This window comes from Oryx dammah, unplaced genomic scaffold (genome assembly GCF_014754425.2).
Source record: "Oryx dammah isolate SB20612 unplaced genomic scaffold, SCBI_Odam_1.1 HiC_scaffold_24, whole genome shotgun sequence".
Classification (NCBI taxonomy): domain Eukaryota; kingdom Metazoa; phylum Chordata; class Mammalia; order Artiodactyla; family Bovidae; genus Oryx; species Oryx dammah.
Window position 1 is genome coordinate 33,021,278 of NW_024070208.1, and position 23,544 is coordinate 33,044,821.

Consider the following 23,544-nt stretch of genomic DNA (forward strand, 5'->3'; position numbering starts at 1 on the left):
AAAACACAGAGGAGGAAGTCAAGTCTACTTTAAGAGAATCTTCCACAGAAAGGGGATATAAACTTCGAACTGAGTGGGCCTGTAGGTGGCCAGCAAATCAGTGTGAAACACAAGGATGAGAAATCCTCTGTTTTCAGGAAACACAAAACCCCACAGAATCCACCACCACATGAGACCTTCCATTAGCAACACTGATGCCAGAGCACAGTTGAGGAGCCTCACCAAACTCTGAGGGAAAATCTCTTTGTACCTGTAACTTTAGTCCCTTCCAAACTGTAAAGTATGACAAACGCATTTTTTTTCAGAAATACAGAACTAGAAAATTTACCTCTGAGACAGGTTACTTGAGAATATTCCGCAGCAAAGTAAGGGATGAAATACTGAAATCCAGAAAGAAACAGATCCAACTCAGATGAACAAAAAAGGGAAAAAACAAGATGAAAATCGATCCAGAATAGAGCAAAGTATAAAAGAGTTGGGGATGGAGTTATCCAATAAAATAAAAATGGGTTTAATACCATTCTGGAGAACGTAGAACAAGTAAGCAATAAAAGCATACAAAAAGAGAGGCACGAAAAAAGGAAAGACAAAATACATAAGGAAAAAACTACTTGATGATAAAATTCTACCAAATAAAATGAAGCAGAATAAAGATGTCATAAAAGGACTGTGATATAGCTGTGATAAAAGGTGGTAACTGAATATCAAGTCCATTTCAATATGTAGTTAAGTATAAACAACAGTGCGCATTATGGTTTGCAAACAGAAAATAAACGCTGTAAACATCAACAAAGTGGTAACAACGATGATGATAATGACTGATATTATTAAGAGAGCTTATAAACTGAGAGGCTGGTGGGGGAACATGCAGAAGAGCACTCATTTCCTAATTCTTCATACAGGGAGATAATCAATACTAATAAAAACTGAAAAGTGAATGACCATGTTCTCAGCTCCTACTTATTTTCATAATCTTCTTTTCCTTTATTTTAAGGGAAATCTTTTAGAAGCTAGTATTTCTTTTGGCAAAAGAAATATTTGTCTGAAGTTCAATGATTCAGAAATTTTATTGTGTTTATTTCTCTTTTTCACCTAAAATTAAAATAGTTTTTCCTTAGAATTCATAGTATGGGCCCATATATTTAAAAACCTTTTTAGCATCTGTTTATTTATCAGAAGTAGATGTCTGGAATGGTATACCCCTAATGCCAATGACGGTATTTCTACACAGAAGAATTTTACGTTAGTTTTGCTTTTACTTTTATAATTTTCTGTATCACTTGACCTAAAAAACAGACAGACATATGTACATTTCACAACAACAAGGCCACTTTAAAAATGTTATGGAACTTTAATTAGTTCTACTCACCAATAGCTTTGGTATAATGTCTTGCTCCAAGAAGTAATTCTGGGGCTCGATACCAGAATGTAACTACTACTGGATCCAAATCTGCTAAAGGCTTCAAAGGTGAATTAAATAATCGGGCAAAGCCCATATCAGCTGTAAAAAATAATAATAATAATAATAACAATGCTAAGTAAATAGATTTTTACAAATGTAACTGATGACTCTAATTTTACTATTATTATTTAGTAAGATACGAAAAATGTGAATTCTTTGGGGAGAAAAACCAACAAAACATCTCACCCCTTTCAGAAGTCTAAATATAAGCCAAGGTTGAGATCTTCATTCATTGCAAACTACTGCCACTGGGTTACAGACTCACTCTGCTGCCTGAGGTCCAGGGTGACCCTACTCCTCCGGGCAGATTTCTTTCCGTCTTACCACCAGGGGAACAGGGCTGTGCAGCCAGCCACACGTTCATTCTTTTCACTGGTCACAAGTACCAGGGAACAAGATCAGTTAGGGTGAGGCTTCCCGTTATCTGCATCAGTAAGCATGCTCACTGGTATAAGCTGATGTACAGTATGACAATACCACTATTTCCCCCCATTTATTTGGGTTGAGTTTTTTCTCTAATTTTAAAGAATTGTGTTTGTTTTTTTTAAGCCGGAAAAGACTTTAAAGATCATATAATTCAATCACCTCCTTTTTCAAATGAGGAAACTGAGGGCAGAAGAAACTGCTTTGACAAATGTCAACAACTCGTATCTCAGAGCTGGAGCTGTGCTGAGATACAGTTCACAGCATTTTGCACAGTTTACTATGTAGTGCAGTTATTCAGGCACAGCTGTTTGTCCTAACGAACCATGATCTTACAGATAAAAACGTTTTTGTCTCACTATCCCTTGGAACATCAAGTACAGTGTCATTACACAGAGCTGCCAAATACACATTGAATGAACAATCACTAGTCATACCACCTATTCAAAAATTTCAAGATTCATCCACCATTTGTTCGATTTTGCTCTCCTAATACACATTCTTAATGAAGCAGGACTTAATCGATGTACTTATAGAGGTTAAAAAAACCAACAAAGAAATGTGGCAAAGAACTAAAACCATGAGTCAGATTACTAAATACTGATTTACAGAAGAATGTACCTTAAGTGTGACTACTTTAAGCTACTGATATCCCCCAAGCCTGTCAACATCATACATGTGACACAGAAATAATTCCAAACGAGATTTTTAATATATAAATTTTCCCCAAATCTTACAGTAGTGAACACATCTGTAAACACTGTCTGGCTGGGCCTTTTAGATTGTGCATGCTTTGAACTTACATTTGAATTTGATGCCACCACACTGGCTGGATGAAATCTGCTAAATGTACACCTAAGGACCTAACAGGCATGTGACGCTATGTAAGGACCGACAGGGCCTGGTTCTTAAAGCAAGCCAATTGACTAGGAGCATTCTGAGATGCATCAAATGTTTGTCAAGAATTTTGCAGTTTATATCAAGGGTATTTTCCGAGTCTAATTAGAAGGAGAAAATGGGATTGGAGGATTTAAAGGGGAGGGTAGAAAGAAGGGTTGGGAACACCTGGGTTTTTCTTTGCTGGTGAAGTGGTACAAATCAGCTGATAATCCCAATTTATACTAAATTGGGCAATCAGAAATTCCTATTTCTTTTGTTATATACTCCCATAATCCTGCTGCTTTAAAATTAAGATAATTTGGTTACTACATTTCTTCTATCCACACACAAACTAAATAAATGTCACAAACACAACTTGGAAATGACAATGAAAAAACAGGATAAATAAATCTAGCTCTATCCTTATAAGTTATCAGACCAGAAATGGGTAAAATTTTGCACTGATACATAAGAAAACAGAGCTATTAGAAAACATGCAGAGGTACAGAAAGCTCGTTCATTCTTTTCCCTTCAGGCAAAGGCTCGTTAGAACCTACCCAGCCTCAGTGGTATTCTTAGCTTGTAATCCCTGACCTAGATGAGGCTAACAGAAGGATATGTTCGGATCGACCTGGCTCAGGGAAACAGAGCTGATGGTATGATTAGTAGTTTGCTGTACGCCCTTAGGACTAAAGGCGAGGTTGGCTTCTAACAGGGATAGAAGCCACTCACCTCTACAGGCTATTTTTAATGAAGGCAAAAAATTTCTAAGAAACTCACATGGCTTATTTTATAATTAGAACACTTCAGTCTCTAAAGATTGTCTGACACCTTTTGAGAGTGTGAAACATTTTTCACTTTTAATGTATACTCTTTAGAAATGGCTTCGATCACATGGAACTATATGAATAAATGCATATTATTACAGCAAAAATTAGAAGTGATAAAGCTGCCTGCAAAAGTTTTAAAAGAGTGCTACGCTGTGACTTATCAAAGATATAACATACCAATTTTTACTCTTCCTCGCTCAGGACCTTCACCCATAACTAAAATATTAGCAGGTTTCTGTGGAAACAAAATAGTGTTTTTTTTCAGTAGACAGTAGTGGTTTCTTTTAAATAGACAATACGCCAATATAACATAAATCCACCTTTAAAAAAACCACATTTACTCAAAAATTAAAATCAAACACAGGAAGTCACCGAAGAAGCTTTATGTGTGTGTGTGTGTGTGTGTGTGTGTGTGTATGCCAAGTAATATGCAACTTCATGAAGGCCAAATACGGTAGTGCTTTCTCCAGGCAGAGCGAGGGCTTTTCTTGGCGCTGTTATCAGTCTGCTTCACTACTGTGGAACATCTGGCAGAAAGTTACAATGCTCTGCTTCCTTCTAACTCTTTCAATTATATAAAACACCCTGCAACTTTAAGGGGAAATGCATCTTCAAGTATAATATAATACTGTATTATTAAAATAGCAAGTTAATTACAGGGAAGGGGCTAGCTTTTTTTTTTTGTGGGGAGGGAACCACATAGTATGTATCTATGTTTCAAACAAATTATAGAGAAATCAATGTAAGAGCCCTTTCTAAATGAGTTAGCATAGTAGAAATTTTCCATGACCTGAACAGTTCTCATTTTTAAATAAAAAAGGAAACTAACATATTAAAATGAGATTTTACAAAAGTAATACTTCAAACAGTTTTTAAATGTCTAAAAACAGCAAGATTAACTGTCATCTAAAACCCGTTATGGTGGTGTATCTGCCACACTAACATGCAATGTAAGGGCTGCCCCTCTTGAGGAAAAAGGGAGAAGGTAAGAAGGCAGAGGAGGAGGGAAGGCGGCGGCCACAATCTCTCTCAGCCGCCAGCCTGCTGTCCACCTGACCTGACTGCAGTTCTATCAGTCTGCCAAATAAGAGCGAAACCCGAGCTCAATCCCTTTCAAACACGGATCAAAGCAATCTTGAAGATCAAATCAAAGATCTTAATGAAGGCTGTGTACAGTGGGAACCAGGTCACAGGCTCCCCTGACCATATTTAACAACAGCCTTTATGCTATTACTAACAAAATGTGACTTCCAGGACATTACTAACTACCAAAGATCAAAATTATTTCTTTATCCTCAGTGAAAAGACACTGCTGAAAAGGCAGTGCACACATTTCAAAGGCTGAAAATTCTGCAGCTTTTCAGGTGAGGAAACGCGACACCAGAGAGAGTGACTGGCCTGCTCTGAGTGCGACGGATGAGCTGGGGCAGCAGCAAGGATCCAGCCTGTCCCTGAACAGAGCCGCCCCCTTCCCAACATGCCCTGCTGAGAGTGATTTACACAGCCTGCTTTAAACGGATGTGTATCACCACAGTCATGATCATTATGTTCTGCTCAAGAAAATGTTTCCAGAACCTCTTTCATCACACCCACTCCTGCCCCAAGACAGCAGGGCAAGCACAAGGAAGTGCAGGGCCGATAACACTCCCCATGAGCCACGTGGAACTGCCAACCACAAACAGCACTGCCCATCGCTGACACCAGATGAGGCCCTGCTCCAGAGCAAACCAGGGCTCAGGGACGCTTGTGGAATGTGATGGCAGGGGTGGGCCCTCCCAGAGGTACAGGCAGCCTGTCCACCTGACTGGGGGTGGGGCTCAGGAGGGGACCTGACGTCTGAGCTAGAACTCTCTCCTCACGGGCCATCAGGGCAGGAGACCCGAGACATCTCTTGAACCCCATTTTGATTCTTCTCCCATCAACTCTGCCTTCTCTACCATCACCAGGGCTCACTTCCTAAGAGACAAAGCTGATCACGTCACCCCCTTGCTTAAAATCTTCCAGAGTAAAAGGGGAAAATTATTAGGAAAACAGTGGAACAGAAAACGATAGACACACTGATTACAACTGGGTTAAAAAAAAAAAAAGTGCCACGAGGAAAAAAAAAAAAAGTGCCACGAGTAAGGACTAGAAGAACAAAAAAGGTTAGTGACAGGTAGGGATGAACTTTTTCACAAGTTTCTTTGAACCCTTTTCTTGTGCTTTATTATTACTTAAACGCTTCACCTTTCATGGCCCCTCCCCACCTGTGCTGTGAATAGGGAGAAGTCTTCAAGGTGGGACGCCAGGCGCCTGCAAGCTCAGCTCGAGGACGACTCCCCCTACCCCAGGGCTCTGTGCCTAGTCAGACCTTTTTCACAACTACGTCAGTGCTGGCCCTGTATTTCTGTCACAACAACTTTCCTTTCCTCTGTGTTACTTGGCAACGTCTGGTTCTCCACTCACCTTTTAAAGATATAATACACGAATACACCCTGATTATAAACAGGCCACATACAGTTAAGAGATTCTAAAGAGTCAGAGACTCTTCCACCACCCGTCACTCCTCCACCGCATCCCGAACACCACTCCCTCCTCCAGAGTTACCAGCTGATTATCTGGCTTGCTGTGATGGATTCTGCTAGTACTCAAGTGCTCCTAAAAGATTACTTCCGTTTCTGGCAAAAGCACAAGCACAAAGGGGCATCTCTTTCTTCCTTCTATTCTAGAGTGAAAGAACTCCCTCTTTTGATTTCTTACTCATTCAGCAGCTGGGTTCAGATCTGAGAAGCCCTGGGGTGGGTGGTACTGGTTAGCCCGCTACTAGGCAAAGGGAGGGGAAAAAAACCCGCTCTTGGTCTTCATTTCATTATACACTCAATGGACTGGTCATATCCCAAGCAGCTTGGTTCTGAGCCTTGGTTCGGAACAGTTTTTCTGTCAAAGTCTTGCCTGGTAGGTATTAGGGTTTGGGGCCAAAGCTCCAGCTAATAATTAGAACTTTTTCTACTATACAACTCACTGCCTACTGCACGATCTGAAGTAGATCTCAGGGCTGAGGCAATAAGCAGACTTAAATTAGTGGATTTAAGTCCAGCTTTGGCATGCTATATAGTCAGAAACAAAAGAGAACGGTGTTCAGTGCTGTTTTAATGACACTATTTATAAGCAGTGAGTCGTTCCCCATGGGATCTCCCATGGTGCCATTCCACAGGCCCCAGAGAGTGACAGTCTGATTTAGGAGACAAATTCCACACTACATTTCTTTTGAGAATGTAACCTAATGGAAAGTTCAAGAGAAAATGGCAGAAAAACCACAGAGATCATGAATACTCTTGTATTTGTTTAATCAGTATTAAGGAAGACTTCAAAAGACTTGATTTTTGTTTTAGTACTTAACGCCACAATACTATATCCTCCAAAAGGCTAATCCCTTTCATCTTTGTCTATCAGTGGGAGAACCTGATAGCCCTAGGGCTAAACCATCCAAGTCGCTGATAATCAAACACAACAACAATCATGACTTTAGTAAACTGCAATCAAACATAATCATCTTAAAGGAACATACAGAACTTTGCTGGTGACATTTTGATGAGGCACATCCCCTCATGAAACTATCTGCTGCTACATACAGCAAAGGTCCAATGTGACTTAAAAGTATTATAGCATCATGACAACATCTTCAAGAATAGTTATCTTACTCACAGAAGTGACTACAGGACACCTTTATTGCCTGCTGAACAATGAAACAGATGGATGAAATACTTTTCGAAGTCTACTTACTTGATTATTTAAAACTATGCCTTGAAACAAACCTTTCTCTTGTTTTCTTTCTCCCAGAAGAAAAACTAGTTTTGTATTAGGTCGGTATGGAAAAACTTAAACTTTTTGGCCAACAGGAAGTTAAAGAGTGTGCCCTTGTTTTACAGTCTCACGGCTTTTCTTCTTGTTTTATGTTGTTGTGCTCCAAAAAAGTCTCCACTGCCATTTCCTAAAAAAAGATGTCTGTGTTACAGAGATAACCATTCCTGGTGAGACTTTCTGCTCTCCAGACTCTGTCACATTAGGAAACATCACACTGATGACTCTGGCAAACAGCAGAGATGGTAAACTGGTTTCATTTAAGGGCCCAACTGTGGAAGAAAACTAAGGGCTGCTGGGAACTGCATCTTGAGAAAGACAGGACCTGGGCTAGTCAGGAAACTGCCATTACCAATTAGAGGTATCTCACACAGGTACAGAACTGCACAACGCTGGCATCTCTGTCAAGCTAACTGCAAAAACTTTTTATTCTAGGGATGAAGCCAGGGTCTTCATGTGTTCACTGACTTTATCAAGGCAAAACGGAGACTCTGAGTCTGTAAGAAAAGCTGATTTTTAATGGATCTACGAAAAGGAGACAGCAATACACAAGTAACCGCCGTCAAGTGCTGCTCTCCAAGATCTGTTTGGAACTAAACTTACACACTGTAAACAACATAGCCTGGTGGCACACTTTCTGGACACTTGATAACTCTCAGTTTGGTTGTTAATCATCGCGTGCCATAATACACACCGATCTATATTTCAAATTACACTTTTCAATTGATGACGTCTGTTAAGAAAATATTTCTGCTTTTACTTCTAGTTTTGTGTTCTGAGAGATTAATGCAGAATCTGTATCTTTATGAATACTTATTATGTATATCTTTAACTTATACTATACACTGAATTTTTCTAGACATACATTTTTATTGAATGTTTATTTATATATATTTTTTATTTCTAGGCTGTGCTGTGCACATTGTGGGATCTTAGTTCCCCAACCAGATGTTGATTCTGGGCCCCAGGCAGTGGAAGTGCAGAATTCTAAGAACTGGACCACCAGAGATTCCTAGGTAATGCATATTTTAAAATATATTCTTTTATATGTCCCTAAATGCCAAGCAATTCTACTGTATCACATTGCTTCATTCTATAGTTTTTGCTTATTCTTTAGTTAAACAAATTTGTCACAATCTGATTTAAAGTATATCAAGGTATATAATTATATATTCCTAATTCCTTCTATACAACTGCCAAATTGAACAAGCCAAGCTTTTTGGTGTATATTTCATTATTTCAATCATTCTGCTGTTATAAAATGTGTTTCAATCTTTTGAAAGAAAACATACTTTTTTTTTGCCACAACTTGTGGCATGCGGGATCTTAGTTCCCTGATCAGAGATCAAACCTGCATCCCCTGTGCTGGAAGGCAGGGTCTTAATCTCTGGACCACCACGGAAGTCCCTTGAAATAAAATATATTTTATCTGACACTATATTTGAATAGACACAGACTCTAGACCAGAGTTCTCAACTTTTTTTCTTCCCCTAAACATCTGAGGAATATAACAGACTTCTGAAGATGAGGAAGTATGATTAAATGATTAAGAATAGGCTAAAAAAAAAAAAAAGGATCCCATCAACTATTAGTTCCGTGACCTTCACCTCCATTTTCTCACTTATAAAATATGGTTAAAAATAATGACAAGTTAGTGTTGCAAAGATAAATTTTGCTAATGTACATGAAAGACAATATAATGCTTGATACATTAAAAGTCCAAAATATAATGATAGCTAACACTATAATCTATTAACAGTGACTCACAACTGAAATGATTTAAGTAGAAACTCCTGGGGGCAGGGTACCCATGTATGATTGGATAATACCACCAAGATGATTTTTCTATATCATCCTAAGAGATGCCCCTAATTTGTTTTTATCTAGATGTCAGTCACTTATGCCTTTTACAGATCAAAAAACCTATTTATTATTAGTAATAGCCTCTTAAGAATTAAAGCAATAAAAATAGAGATTCCTATAGGAGATTAAAATACAGAAAAGTACAATGAAAGTAAAATTTACCTGAAACTTCACCTCACAGAGTTAGGTCATTACAAACATTTTGGTGGACATAATTCCAGATTTCTCTAAATCTACATTATTACATGCATATAAATATCTTAGAAAAGCCCTTTTGATTCCTGTATTCACTTAACAGTGAACAAATAAATAAACGCACAGCACTACTGTACTGATCCTACTTTATTTAGCCACCCCTACCATAGCTCCTTAGGTTATTTTTAGACCAGAAGAGCTCTAGGACATTGTCAGGTAACAGTGAAGTCAGAAGGATAACAGCTGCTGACTTGCTTACACACTTAGAGGATTCCTTCCTTCCTTATTTTTATAAAGAACTTCAATCAGAAATGAATATTAAATTTTGTCAAACACTGAATTTTGCAAAAGTTTTACATTTACAACTACTGAGATAACCACAGCATTATTCTCCTAGGATTATTAATGTGAATTCTGTCAACAGGTTTCCAAATACTGAATCATCTTCACATTCTTGAAATGAACTTCATTTACTTGGGGTATAGTAATCTTTTAATGTTCCTCTGGATCCTATTCACTAATATTTTATCTAAGATATAAGCAAAAATGTTTATGCGTGACACTGACCACCTGTATTTATTAGGTTTGTGTTTAGGATAGATTCTGAGTTACCTGTCTCATAGGTTAGAAGGCTGTTGAGGAACTGCAGGAAGGGGAATGACATGGTGTACTTTGCTTTCTAGAGGTCATTCTGATTGCTACGTAGATATTGGACCACAGAAACGTAAGACTGCAAGGAGGGACGATCATGGGCTTGTTTTTTCAGTAATCCAAGTACCCTGGATTAGAATAGCAGTGATAGAAACGATAAGAAGCAAAGTCAAGAGGCAGGAAATGGACTGCAAAAAACTCAACTGTGTGCACTGGGAGGTCAGGCTACTGTAGGATCAATGAACAGGAATGAGTGAAATGAATGAGCAGACCTGGAAGTTCACTGGGGAAGTCCAAACCCATATCCTGAAAGCAAGGGGGTCTGAAATCTTCCTGTCAGTTTGCACTTGTCCACTGGGCAGACCCAGGGAGACCGAGCTAGGGGGACTGCATCATTGCTGCTCATCTGCCCTTCCCTCCCTGGCTAACTCTTCCCACAGCATCTTCTCCCTGAAAACAAGCACTACAGTTGACTCTTCTTTGAGAAAAGATGCTGGTCAGATGACTGGGACCAATGGCCAGCTGTGCTACTTCAAATTAGAGTTACAGGAGAGTCTTACTGTACTTCAATCTGAAATGTGTTCTGAAGGGAGCACTGATAAGAATTCAACTATTCAATCAATAAATATTTATCATGCAACTAATAAGTGCTATTCTGGGTGCTAAAGATATACCAGTAAGTGAAATGGATAAAGTTTCTATACCTAAGGTACTTATTCACAGTCCTAGGGCAACCTAATGATGGACTGGAACTAAAATGCACTGACTGAACATTTATTATGTGCCAGACAATCTAATATTTCACCCTCTATCAAAGAAACAATAATATGGGTCTGGCTCCATTTTATGTTAAAAAAAAAAAAAGAGAAAAGATGTATGTGACTTAAAACTCAGATAATCTTCTATTTCTAGCCAATTTTCAGGATTACTCAAAAATATAATCTTCACTCTATTTTTTTTAAAAGCTCAATTAAATTATTTAGAATATCTGTCTTGTCTGGTGAGAAATGGGACTTTAAAAAGATTTTAGCATCTTGCTGATCAAGGTTCTGAAAAAATTCATTGAGAGTCTGAAAGTAGATGAGAAGCCACATGCAAACTAAGTAACATAGTGTTTTTATAATCTGCCCACATAAGCAGGTACAATGTCTGGAGCTGCACTATTTAGTAAAACAAAGTGGGCCACTTTTTCATTATTTACAAACAATAGAACGCGGTTCATTGTGTGTGTTCAATATCTAAATTACACAAATGTGGCATATGTTAAGAAACTAAAGGGACTGTTTATAATCAAACAGTTCCAAGAAAGAAAACTGTCCAACTGTCATTTAAGTCAACATACTACAGAATAAACACAATATTCGTGATGTTAACCAAAAGTAATGCAAACCTCATTTTAGTTTGCCTTAACTCATTCTTATCAATAAAAGCTATGTTTCATCTTCAAGCCTAAATTTTATGGATACAATTTTGTATGTTTTCCTAGTTATACAATTAGACAAATAAGAAAATTGGAGTAAATCCTTGGAGATTCCATTTATTCCCAGGAAATGAAGCAAATCTCAAGTAATAAGCACTGATTGATCCTGACAATCACAAAGCATTTTTCTTCAAAAAAGCTCTGTTTTAAAGAAACATGCTTAATATATTCCCAACACTCATTTCTAGGAAGCTAAGCACAGAGAAGGAGCAACAACAGCAGTCAGAACAGAGGCCTTGAACACAGTCTCCTTTCTTCCCAGCTGGCCAATCAATTTGTTTCTTTGCTTCTTTCAGCATTTGGACAGTGTCAAGGTCCTTTCCGCTTCCCCTGTCCCCTAAAGAATGTACTGCCCCCTCCTTTTAGGCAGACAAAAAAGTGTATGCATGGCTTTTTTTTTCCTTAATAGCAACCATCCTCTACTGACATAAAACAAATACACTAAACAACACTGAATATTATGTGTGAACTTTACTAAAAGATTAAGGTATCTATGATAATAACATGTTAACTGCAAACTATTAGAAAATTCAGAAAAAAAAAAAAAAAAGAAAATTCAGGACGGTATTAAAAGAGGAAAGTGAAACTTGCCTGAAATTCTCCCACCTATAAATAAACCCTACTTAGAAAAACATATTCCCTACAGGGCTACTGCTATTCAACATGATTTTATTATCAATTCAATACATTTGCATAAAATATTAAAGTACTTACAATTAGAACAAAATATTTTCTACAGACTTGATCTTCTCTTTTCCTAAACATATAAAGTACCTTTTGGGCAACAGTCTAAGACCAGCGGCTTTCAAACCTTCTTGAACACAACCCACAGGAAGAAAATCACTCATTATGGCCATAGTTAAACACATACATACACACACACATACAACTGAAACAAAAGTTTCATGAAGCAACAACCTGCCTGAAGACATATGATATACTCTGATATTTGCTCTGTTCTACTCTATTCCATTAAAAAAATTTTTTTAAAAGGCTGGTTGTGTTGTGTGATTTCCCAACTCACAGCTTACAACCTGCAATTTAAAAATCACTGACCTAGAGGGGAAAATCCATAAATTCAGTGATCCAGCTTTGAAAATAATTAGCTAAGTAACCAGAATCAGGTCATTTAATCTCTTTTCTTCTGAGTTTTCCACTTCCTTGTACAGAGCTCAGCAGTCAATAAGAAAATGAATCTAAAAATCCCAAGCAAACCAATTAATTATATTACTGTTTGCAGACTTTAGTATTAGTAAGCAAATCTAATAAACCAGGTGATCTTTTACTCAAATAAGAAGAATCAGATCAAAAACACCCCAATAATTCATCATGTTATAATCAGTAATTAGGTGCCTTCATAAAGGAGGCCCTATGATACTGAGTCTGAGTCAATGGCTCACTCCGAGATTTTGATCGTACTGAACAGTTGCTAGGAAACCAACTCATCCTTCACCAAGCACAGTTAAACTCTCCCCCTACCATCAAGTGATTCCAAGTTATCCAATATAATCAAAATAAACTGCAAGGCAGCAGCACTATCAGATTTTTTTTTTTAGTAAGCCAGATTAAATAGCTCTGAAATAGCTCGAGCATTTTATAAACATGTTTATGCAATGGCCCACTGGGCTATTTCACCTCACATACTACACATGACAAGACATCCCCCTGGGATACTTCCAAAGGAAATCTCTGCAGACATTTATTTTCTAGGAAATTTTACTATGGCAAAAAACTGCAAAAAACAAAGAACCTATTTTGCAGAGAATGCTGTCACTGAGCTATACCCACCCCCTTCCCTGCCAAAAGAAAATATTCTGAATTGTTTTAGGGCAGGAATGACCAACTTCAGATAGCTGTAATACTCCAAAACACTCCAAATTTCATATACAGCCTTGTAATTCAGCTTAAAGGAAAAAATTTACAAAGGAAAATACAAAAGTTATTTATATCTTACATTATCCATTCGGTGCAAGAGGATGAAAATATAGCCTATGTGCCAGGGAGCTTCAAGTTAATCACCACTATGATAAAATCATTAAAGTAGTAATTAAAATGAAATTTGGGAGGATACTATATTTTTTTTTAAATGGAACACATTAATGACCATATGAGGACTGATATACACCTAATGAAAGTTAATGGCAAACAGGTAAGTCATAATAACTACTTCTCTACTCTCTATTGAATTCCTTAGGAAACAAGTCAAAAGCACAAGTCTTTAAAACTTACTTAAATCCAAGTAAATCATTTGATTTGACTGTAAATCATTTCTGTTAAGTCTGATATAGCTGAATGAATATTTTCAACAAAAGCACAAAATTCAGCCAACAATGAATTCACTAGACAATTTTAAAAGAACAACTATCAGCTAAAAATTAAAATACTGACATTGTGGTTAGAAATGACCTGGTCTGCTAAATGTAGGATTAAAGTGAAACACTGGCGATGCTAGTTCAGAATAGTTGGAACGTACAGAAGAGAGGCATGCCCACCCCCACCCCATTAATGATTAAAGAATAATTCACACAGAAGGGACTTCCAGAAGTTCTGAAAAGAAAAAAGTGAGGGATGTAAATTAACAATGATGAAAACATTCCACCCTTAATATTAAAGGATAAAAATTGGAAAAAATAAATGACATAAAGTGAACATCAGAACAAACAGACAAAGGGCCAAGAAATAGGTCTCCTTGGGAGGAACAAAAATCTGGGGGAGAGGAAGGGAGCAATGGATGAGATCAACAGATCACTGTCATTAGCTGAATGGTCTCTGAACTAACTGATAAGAGCTGAGTTCTTTTCAGTGGAAAGAAGGCTGCTGAAAGGACTTAAAATGTGGTATGAATAGAAAAGAATTTTTTCTGCACTGTTTCACTGCACTAAATCATAGCAGAGATAAGAGGGAGTGAAGGGAAGAAGTGCAGCAGAGTCTGTGTGCGTCCCTAGATACAGAGAAGTGTCAGGTAACATCGGAGATAAGCTATGGGGAATAACCTTGGAGACCACTTTGCTTCTGTTACAGACGGGCTAGTTCGTTCATCCACCCCGTGTAAGCAATACTATATACATTACTGTGTATTCCACAGGCACTGGGAAGTCTACAAAGATACAATAAGTCCCAGTCTTTGCCCTCAGGAACTTACCATCAGACAGAGGAGTACAATTACCCAACTAGTAAGCACCCCAGGGGTAGTTTAAAATAATGCTACAGGGTTTAGAAGTAAACATTCTCACTCTCAGCTAGTGTGACTAAGGTGGTGGGTGCTAGGGGCTTTTCTGATGAGGTAGCAGGAGCAGAGCTTTAAAGGATGAGTAGAATTTCAAATGCTGGAGATGAAGGGAGGAAGGCATTTAGACAGGCAGGACAACCTCTGGGTTGACAGGAAAATAAATATAAAGAATGAGATAAAAGAAAAACAGGAGACTGGAGCCAGACCATAGTGGTGTTTTTAATCTTCAATTTGGCAGCATGCATACTAGTGAGAAGTGTTTTTCAAATTCTTAATCTATCACAGAATTTTTCCTAGGAAGAGAAAAATTACTGAGTTTGAAATTTCACAATTGCACAAGAAAACGACAACAAAATTTAGAAAGTTTTATTAAAAAAATAATCATTTCCACTGATAGACCGTAGACATTGAACTGGCTGGACATCCTCAAATAGGTCACAATGAAGTTACTGGTGGTTACACCCTTGCCCATGTGCTCTAACTCAAAGGGGAGTTCAGTCACCACTGCTGGATCAAGCCTGGCTTCTACACAAAAAGGATCGAATATGATTTTTATGCTTCAAGCTTTTTACTAGACTGGGCTCAGGAAAAAACCACCAACCAATCAGGCTAATGGACTTCAAACTTGTCCTTATTTTGAGTTACTAAAACATATCTTTACTTGAAGCTTTCCTAATATTTCACACTTAGTTTCTCTTTACAGGACATATGGCAAAACAAACAAACAAACAAACAAAAAAAAACCCTTAATATTCCTTAACTCAACAAAACCCTCCTATTTTATGTAAGCAGATAATTGGGGGGCTGGGGTGGGGGAGAATATGGACAACACAACCCTGAAATACCTTTTCCCACGTTGCATGTGTCTCAGTCGACCCGTTTAAATAGGATGGCTATTCTAGGTGTCACCTTGGCTGGACCATAGTGCTCAGAGTATTCTGGATGTTTCTATCAAGGTGTTTTTGAATGAGATTAACATTTAAATTTGTGGACTCTGAGTTAAGTGGGATCACCCTCCATAACGTGGGTGGGCCTCACTCTGAAACAAGAAGGAATTCTGCCAGTGGACTGACTCTGGACTCAACTGCAACTCTTGCCTTGGGTCTGCCAAACCTGCCAGCCTGACCTGCAGCTTCTGGACTGACCCTGCCTCCACAACTGCAGGAGGGCAGTGCTTAGGAGAAACCTTACTCTCTCCACACAGATCCAGCTCTCTCTACACAGACCCATTCTCACTCTCTGGAGAACAATGATTAATACAGCTGGTAATGCCAGAACCAGGACTACAGACTGCTAGTCAAACAACTTTCATTTCCAAGGAGAGGAGAATACAAGAGAGGGGAAGGATGTAGTCACAAAGAAAGAGTAAAGTTACCTTACACACACCACTGTTTTTATTTCTCTCTCTAGTTTACTTTGAATTCATAAATTATCTCATAAATACTGCATAGTTTTCCTTTCCAGCCCATTTCTTAGAACATCTGCACATGTGTACTTATTACTACATTCAGCCCAACAAGAGCTCCAGAATGATCAAGTCTCTATTTCCTGTGGAGGATGACAGACATGAGTTACTGTTTTGCTACTACAAAACAGAACTGGACATGGAACAACAGACTGGTTCCAAATAGGAAAAGGAGTACATCAAGGCTGTATATTGTCACCCTACTTATTTAACTTATATGCAGAGTATATCATGAGAAACGCTGGACTGGAAGAAGCACAAGCTGGAATCAAGACTGCCGGGAGAAATATCAATAACCTCAGATATGCAGATGACACCACCCTTATAGCAGAAAGTGAAGAGGAATTAAAAAGCCTCTTGATGAAAGTGAAAGAGGAGAGTGAAAAAGTTGGCTTAAAGCTCAACATTCAGAAAACGAAGATCATGGCATCTGGTCCCATCACTTCATGGCAAATAGATGGGGAAACAGTGGAAACAGTGTCAGACTTTATCTTTTTGGGCTCCAAAATCACTGCAGATGGTTGGTGATTGCAGGAATGAAATTAAAAGACGCTTACTCCTTGGAAGGAAAGTTATGACCAACCTAGATAGCATATTCAAAAGCAGAGACATTATTTTGCCAACAAAGGTCCATCTAGTCAAGGCTATGGTTTTTCCTGTGGTCATGTATGGATGTGAGAGTTGGACTGTGAAGAAAGCTGAGCGCCGAAGAATTGATGCTTTTGAACTGTGGTGTTGGAGAAGACTCTTGAGAGTCCCTTGGACTGCAAGGAGATCCAACCAGTCCATTCTAAAGGAGATCAGCCCTAGTGTTCTTTGGAAGGAATGATGCTAAAGCTGAAACTCCAGTACTTTGGCCACCTCATGCAAAGAGTTGACTCACTGGAAAAGACGCTGATGCTGGGAGGGATTGGGAGCAGGGGGAAAAGGGGACGACAGAGGATGAGATGGCTGGATGGCATCACCGACTCGATGGACATGAGTTTGAGTGAACTCCGGGAGATGGTGATGGACAGGGAGGCCTGGCGTGCTACGATTCATGGGGTCGCAAAGAGTCGGACATAACTGAGCGACTAAACTGAACTGAACTGAATGATCAGTAGTGACAAAATTAACTTTTATTTATTAAATGGTAAAGTTAACTATACATATCAACCAAAGAACTCCATAACTCTATCAACTCAAATCAGTATTTCTATTAACAATAAAGCCAATTTTATTAAGCAAAAGCTTCAGTAACACTCTGGACTATTTTCAAAGGGTGTTTTTAGGAGGTCTATGTTGATTTTCTACCTTGATATGAAGCTTCATGTGGCAAGTCAGCACCTTAACCAACTGATCCAATTCTTAACATCAGAAATCTACGCAGATCGGCTAAGGTTGGTATCACCTCATTTTGTCTAAACCTGACTGAAAAGGAGCAAAGAACATAATTAACTAGTAATTCTACTGCAAATAATAATAACTGCTTGAGGAAAGATTTTTTTAAAAAGGTCATGTCATACAGCTTCTAAAGAATATTCTTCAGAGTAAATACTTTTAATACTACATATATGAATATCTTGTGTAGCTGTAGTTGAAAAATTATATACTATCAAACTCCTCCAAAATTTGATTTTCAGTTGGCAGGAAGGTAGGCACAATTTTAATAAAAACCATAATTATGAATCTTTCCTTCAAGAACTGAAGAATAATTCAAGAGGCAGGGACCTGAACCAATAAGATCCAGCCTAGGGGAGGAGTTTATCACTTCAATGAGAGAATGGTTCAGTGGGCCTGCGATGCACAGAAGGGTCAGGCGTTTGGAAAGGGCACTAAGAAGCCAAGCATAGGCATTACAGGAAATCATGCTTCAGACGAGAAAGTCAAAGGAGGCAGCAGCAGACAAATAATTGATTACAGTTTAGAAAAGATTGTGGATGAACACACTTCTAAACAGATGGCAGTGGCCTAGCAAGAGGGGTACAGCACCAGGAGGGATTTGCTTCAGTGAACAGAATATTTTACCCCGATACTGTTCACAATTGCCAGTATCTGGTAATAATAAAAGTGTCACTACTTTTAGTTTGTTTCATTATTATTTTTAAGTCAGCTGCAGACAGTGCATTCCTTTGTTACCTGCACCTGGGTGCACTGCTCCACGCCCCCTGTCTCCCAGGGCACCACCAACACAGACTTCTGAAATGACCTGCTTGACAGTGTCTCTATGCCAACGACAACTGTTCAGGCTGTGTCAATAGAAAGAATTCTCCCAAAAGAAATCAGACTTCAAAACTATTTTCATTACTTTTATTATTTCATAGTGAAATAACGCTATGTAAGCAGTTTAACGCTCATGTAAGCAGTGCAGGTATATTTTGGGGCTTCCCTGGTGGCTCAGATGGTAAAGAATCCACCTGCCAGTGCAGGAGACCCAGGTTTGATCCCTGGATTGCGAAGATACCCTGGAGAAGGGAATGGCAATCCACTCCAGTGTTCTTGCCTGGAGAATCCCATGAACAGAGAAGGTACATTATACATTAGATTCTTGCATGGAGAACTCCATGGACAGAGGAGGTATATTACATATTAATATAAAAATTAAATACTGGTTTAAAAATCAGTTTGTGTTCATCTAATGAACATACATATTTTAGTGATGAGAAAATATTTAAATTAAAAATACAACATTATCTTAGCATAATTAACTCTACGGGAGAAAAATACCCTTTAACCAGATTCTATTCTTTTAAAATCATGAAAAATGCCAGGAGCTCAAAAGTAGTAACAGTTTTCCCCTAAGCTGACTCTTCTAAAAGCTGAAATTTATTTTCATTTTCATAAAGAGACAAAGGATTTTTCATATTTATGTTCTGTAAATTCACTGCTTGTAAATATCCTAATGCTATTAAAAATAAAGTTTGCATAAGAGAAAAAGTTATTTCAACCAAACTTCTGATGTGTTACTGGTCCTACTGTAAATGCTTTTTCTAGGCTTGAGAACTGGAGATAAAATAACTGCCACCAAATGTATTTCAAGGAGATTTACTGAAGACAGATGAAAGAACCAGAAGCTAAAACACCTGACTGAAGGCAGAGACGAATGCATTAAACACAGAGCACCCAGCAAAGAGCACGCACGTGAGGGCAGAGGGGCTCCACCTTATCAGGATGGAGACTTTGCCTATGTACACATGTGATCAGAGACCATGCCATAGCTTCCAGCACTGTGTCTATAACTGCTTGAAATGAAGGCACTGCTACAAACCTCACTAGAGTCACTACATTTACAAAGAAAAGAATAAAAGCACAATGTAATTATGCAATATGAAAGGGGTAAACAGGAATCTGAAATTTAAATGAATTAAATATATAAAGCTTTCATAAACAAGCACAATTTAATCAACAATTTAATGCTATACATTTTTTTTAAGGGCATACACTATTCTGCGATATAAAATAAAAATAAAGTCAATATCTGAAGTCTTAAGAATTTAGTGTACCTTAATATGGCAAGGCTTCTTAATAATGTATTCAATCATGATTAATAAAGGCTATTGGCTGAGAGACTTCTACTAATATAGTGGGGTTCAAAAAATAAACAGTTGAACACTCCTCTTCTAATATTTAATTTTATATGCAGTAGGCTCCAAAGGTTGTATTTTCAAGTTATTCATAAATACACCAACTTCCAGAGTTTGTCTGGCATCTAATAATCAATGTAAAGCAAACCAACGCTTTATTTACAGACTTAAAAGCTTAGCAAAACCAGTGTGGCCTCTTTCACCTCTTAAGCACCAGCTAATGTATGTCCCGAAGCAGGAGACATCACACAGAAGCACAAGGCTGGGCTAGTTTTGAGACCGTAGCATTCCTGCTTCCCCGGTAAGGTCTGCAGGCCCGTAGAGCACTAACATCCAGATGCATCATCCAACTCTTAAGTGCATCTTTCTAGCTTACACCTAACTACGTTTCAACTTACCAAATCCCTGTGCAACACCCAGTTAGCATGCAGGTAGTGGATCCCATCTAGAATCTGATACAATAGTGACTTCACCATCCCCCGAGGTAACTGAACTGGCTTCTTGTTTGCTTTAGAAGCTCTGTGAAACTTGATTATATGCTGAAAGAAAGAAAAATATCACCAGAAGCTTAAAAAAGAAAAGAAGGAAAGACAGTTTGATAAATAATATTTTACTAACTGAAAAAAAAAAAAACACTCAGGGATTTCCAAAGATACTGAAAATATTATTTCACATTCTGCTGGATAGCATAAATAACCTTAAATAACTACAGCTAAGATGTCATTTCCTGAGCATGGGATAGGGCCTCAGAAAATAAATGACAACAAAGAAGTAGAAAGTAATTAGATTTTATTTTTAAAGTATAATTAAAAATTACTTTCAGAGTTACTTGACCTGTGTATCTAGTGAAAAATTTCAAGAAACAAATATCTGTTATTCGGCAGTGAATAAAATGTGTATTAAATGAAAGAAAGAAAAAAAAGAACAGAGAGTTTTGGCTGGTTGACATAACATAGGTGTGGTACCTATTTACCACAACTGGGTTATAAACAAAGCAGATGGAAAAATATTTCAATTAAGTACACAGAAGCACAAAGGAATAATATGTAAATAACCAATACATATCTCTGGTCATATATAATATTTAGAAATATGAATGCTTCAGACGAGGAGGTAAAAAACGGCCTTGAAACATCCAGCAAAGCTTTCTAGGTATAATGTTAGTGGACATCCAGTAAACATAATGCCACTTTATAAATAGAAAAATCATTTTACAAATAAATGTACCTCAACAGAAACAAGATCCAATGTTTCAAACTCTCGACAGATGTCTTCATTGTAATGAAAGCACTCAAATTGCAAGAAAATCTAGAAATCGGCTGCAGCCAACTCTGCTGTGCATACCACTGGGCACAGGCCTGAATGTAACACGCACAAGAGCAGACTCCTGGCCAGTATCTGACTGCATACTAGGTGTATTCTTGAACTTAGTAAAAATAATTAAAACAGGAGTGATTATTTTAATAGTATAGCTTTTAACAGTACAGCTATTATTTAATAGTATAATGTAACCTTTTCATTTCTCTTAAGATATAGAAGTAGAAAATGGGTAAGAAATAACTAATGACTAATGAGTGAAGGAGTTTTATTTTCCAAAGAAAAAATATAGAGCAAAGGCCTATATTTGGGAAGGTAAAGGGTATCAGTTAGTGCCTTTAGTAGTATGTAGTATGATTAATGTAGTATGTAGCATGATTAATCTATACTTTAGTAGCAGGATGATATTATTTTAATTTTCTTCTCAGTCATTTTTTTGAAGTACTTAAGAACAGGCAAACAAAACAGAGCTATAGTAAGTCTTAATAATCTAGACTGTTTTGTCACCTATCCAAAGAAATGACAATCAAGTCACATCACCTTAAGAAGAACCAGCAGCTCTCAGAGCTTAAAAAAAAAAAAAATTAAAATACATTAAAAAAAGAAAATTAAAACCTGCCAGAGTAAGAATGAAAGGAACAAACATGCAGGGGAGGTAAGATAATCAGTTGATGCCATATACATTTCTTTAGGCAGTATTTTCATTAAGGTATTACAAATTATTTTTTTACCAATATTTTATAGCTACAAAAACTACAGTGGAGAAATTTCTTACCTTCACTTTTATTCCTGGGCTATGTAACAAATATGTAATATGCATACCATAAGATTTCACCAACACATAAGTAATTTTTTAAAATGACTTTTTATTCTTTTTGCCCTTTGCTGCCTTACCCCAGCTAATTCAATATTCCAATTAAAATAAGAAAATAAAATGGATAAAGAGTAGTTTTAGTAAACTGAATCATCATTTGGTTTTTATTAAAATGAGCACTAGAAGTGCTTATTTGGCTTACATGAGTTGATAAAGCCAGTGGTGACTCTATGCACACATTCTGCTGTGCTGCTAAGTCACTTCAGTCGTGTCCGACTCTGTGAGACCCCATAGATGGCAGCCCACCAGGCTCCTCTGACCCTGGGATTCCCCAGGCAAGAATACTGGAGTGGATTGCCATTTCCTTCTCCATATACACACATTACATGCAGCTTAATTTATTAAAGTATAATTATTATACCTATACATAATTAAATATTACATACCAGTTTTGCTAGAAACCATGTTGAATACAATACTATCTCCTACGCTCAACTATGTCTTATTACATATCATGCTAATCAACTAGCCTGGAAATTTTCTCATAAATTTGGATTATATAATTTTATTTTATATTACATTTGAATATGATGAGTGTTCAATACTGGCCACTCCAATTTAATGAACTTTTATTAACAGAATCCAAATTTGATTTGATTAGATTTCTTTTACAATAACAGAAGCCAACAAAAACTATCACAAACCTTGGGCAATAGTCTCATAAAAGAGGGAAAATTTCATGTGTCTATTTTGTTTGAAAATAGTTCTTTCCAGGTAACTTATATAAAAATAAATTGAATCAAATTGAATTACATTTAGTCATGTAAAATAGCAATCTACAAACAATATGAAAAAACTTAAAAAAAAATAAATCCGAAAACATATGAAACCAAAATAAGTTTCAATTTCTGGAGTCTGTTAAAGTTAAAATGATGGAAATGAGGATTCTCTGGAAATTAGCAAAAGAGTTTGAAACTTTCACTATTTTCAGAAGGTGAATTTCCTTTTACACAGTTTTACTGGGATTTGTGCTAGCTTTATTTCAAAATTTTGTACTTCCATTTATGAACTACAGCTGAATGAAAACATATATTTTGAAGATTCTGAAATTGAGCCAGGATACTGTAATCCCTTGCATATATTTTCTCTTTTTATTTAGTTCAATAAACGCACAGCCATGGTAATTCAGTAAGTATAGACAGGATGTAAAACATAGCAAAATATTTAAAGAACTTATTACGTATTAAATAGCAGAAGAATATATTTCACAATAGTGAAGTAGTTGTTAATTAACAACACAATACTGGATATTATTTACTTGCAAAAAAGAGCAGTAAAAGTATTATATTTTACAGATGGGGGATGCTACCCCTTCAGAGTCATTAAGAGATTTGCCCTATGTCATATGACAAGTAGGCCCACTAAATCTCAATCTGAGTGAGTGAATCTAAGTCGCTCAATTGTGTGCAACTCTTTGAGACCCCAAGGACTATATCTATCTATCTATCTATCTATCTATCTATCTATCTATCT

General features: G+C 37.3%; 1 protein-coding gene across 3 annotated transcripts in view; it reads right to left on the bottom strand.

The window, feature by feature from the left end:
- Nucleotides 1-23,544, bottom strand: part of CDK8 (cyclin dependent kinase 8) — a 76,322-nt gene that overhangs the window by 17,006 nt on the left and 35,772 nt on the right. For 2 of the 3 annotated variants that reach the window (XM_040266767.1, XM_040266766.1), the window contains exons 4-6: nt 20,279-20,419; nt 3,772-3,829; nt 1,370-1,501 (exon numbers count right to left, since the gene is read on the bottom strand). In XM_040266767.1, the coding sequence (XP_040122701.1) occupies nt 1,370-1,501; nt 3,772-3,829; nt 20,279-20,419 (331 nt within the window). Of the gene's footprint in view, nt 1-1,369; nt 1,502-3,771; nt 3,830-20,278; nt 20,420-23,544 lie in introns of those variants that run through there. The other variant, XM_040266769.1, reaches the window with a different exon arrangement.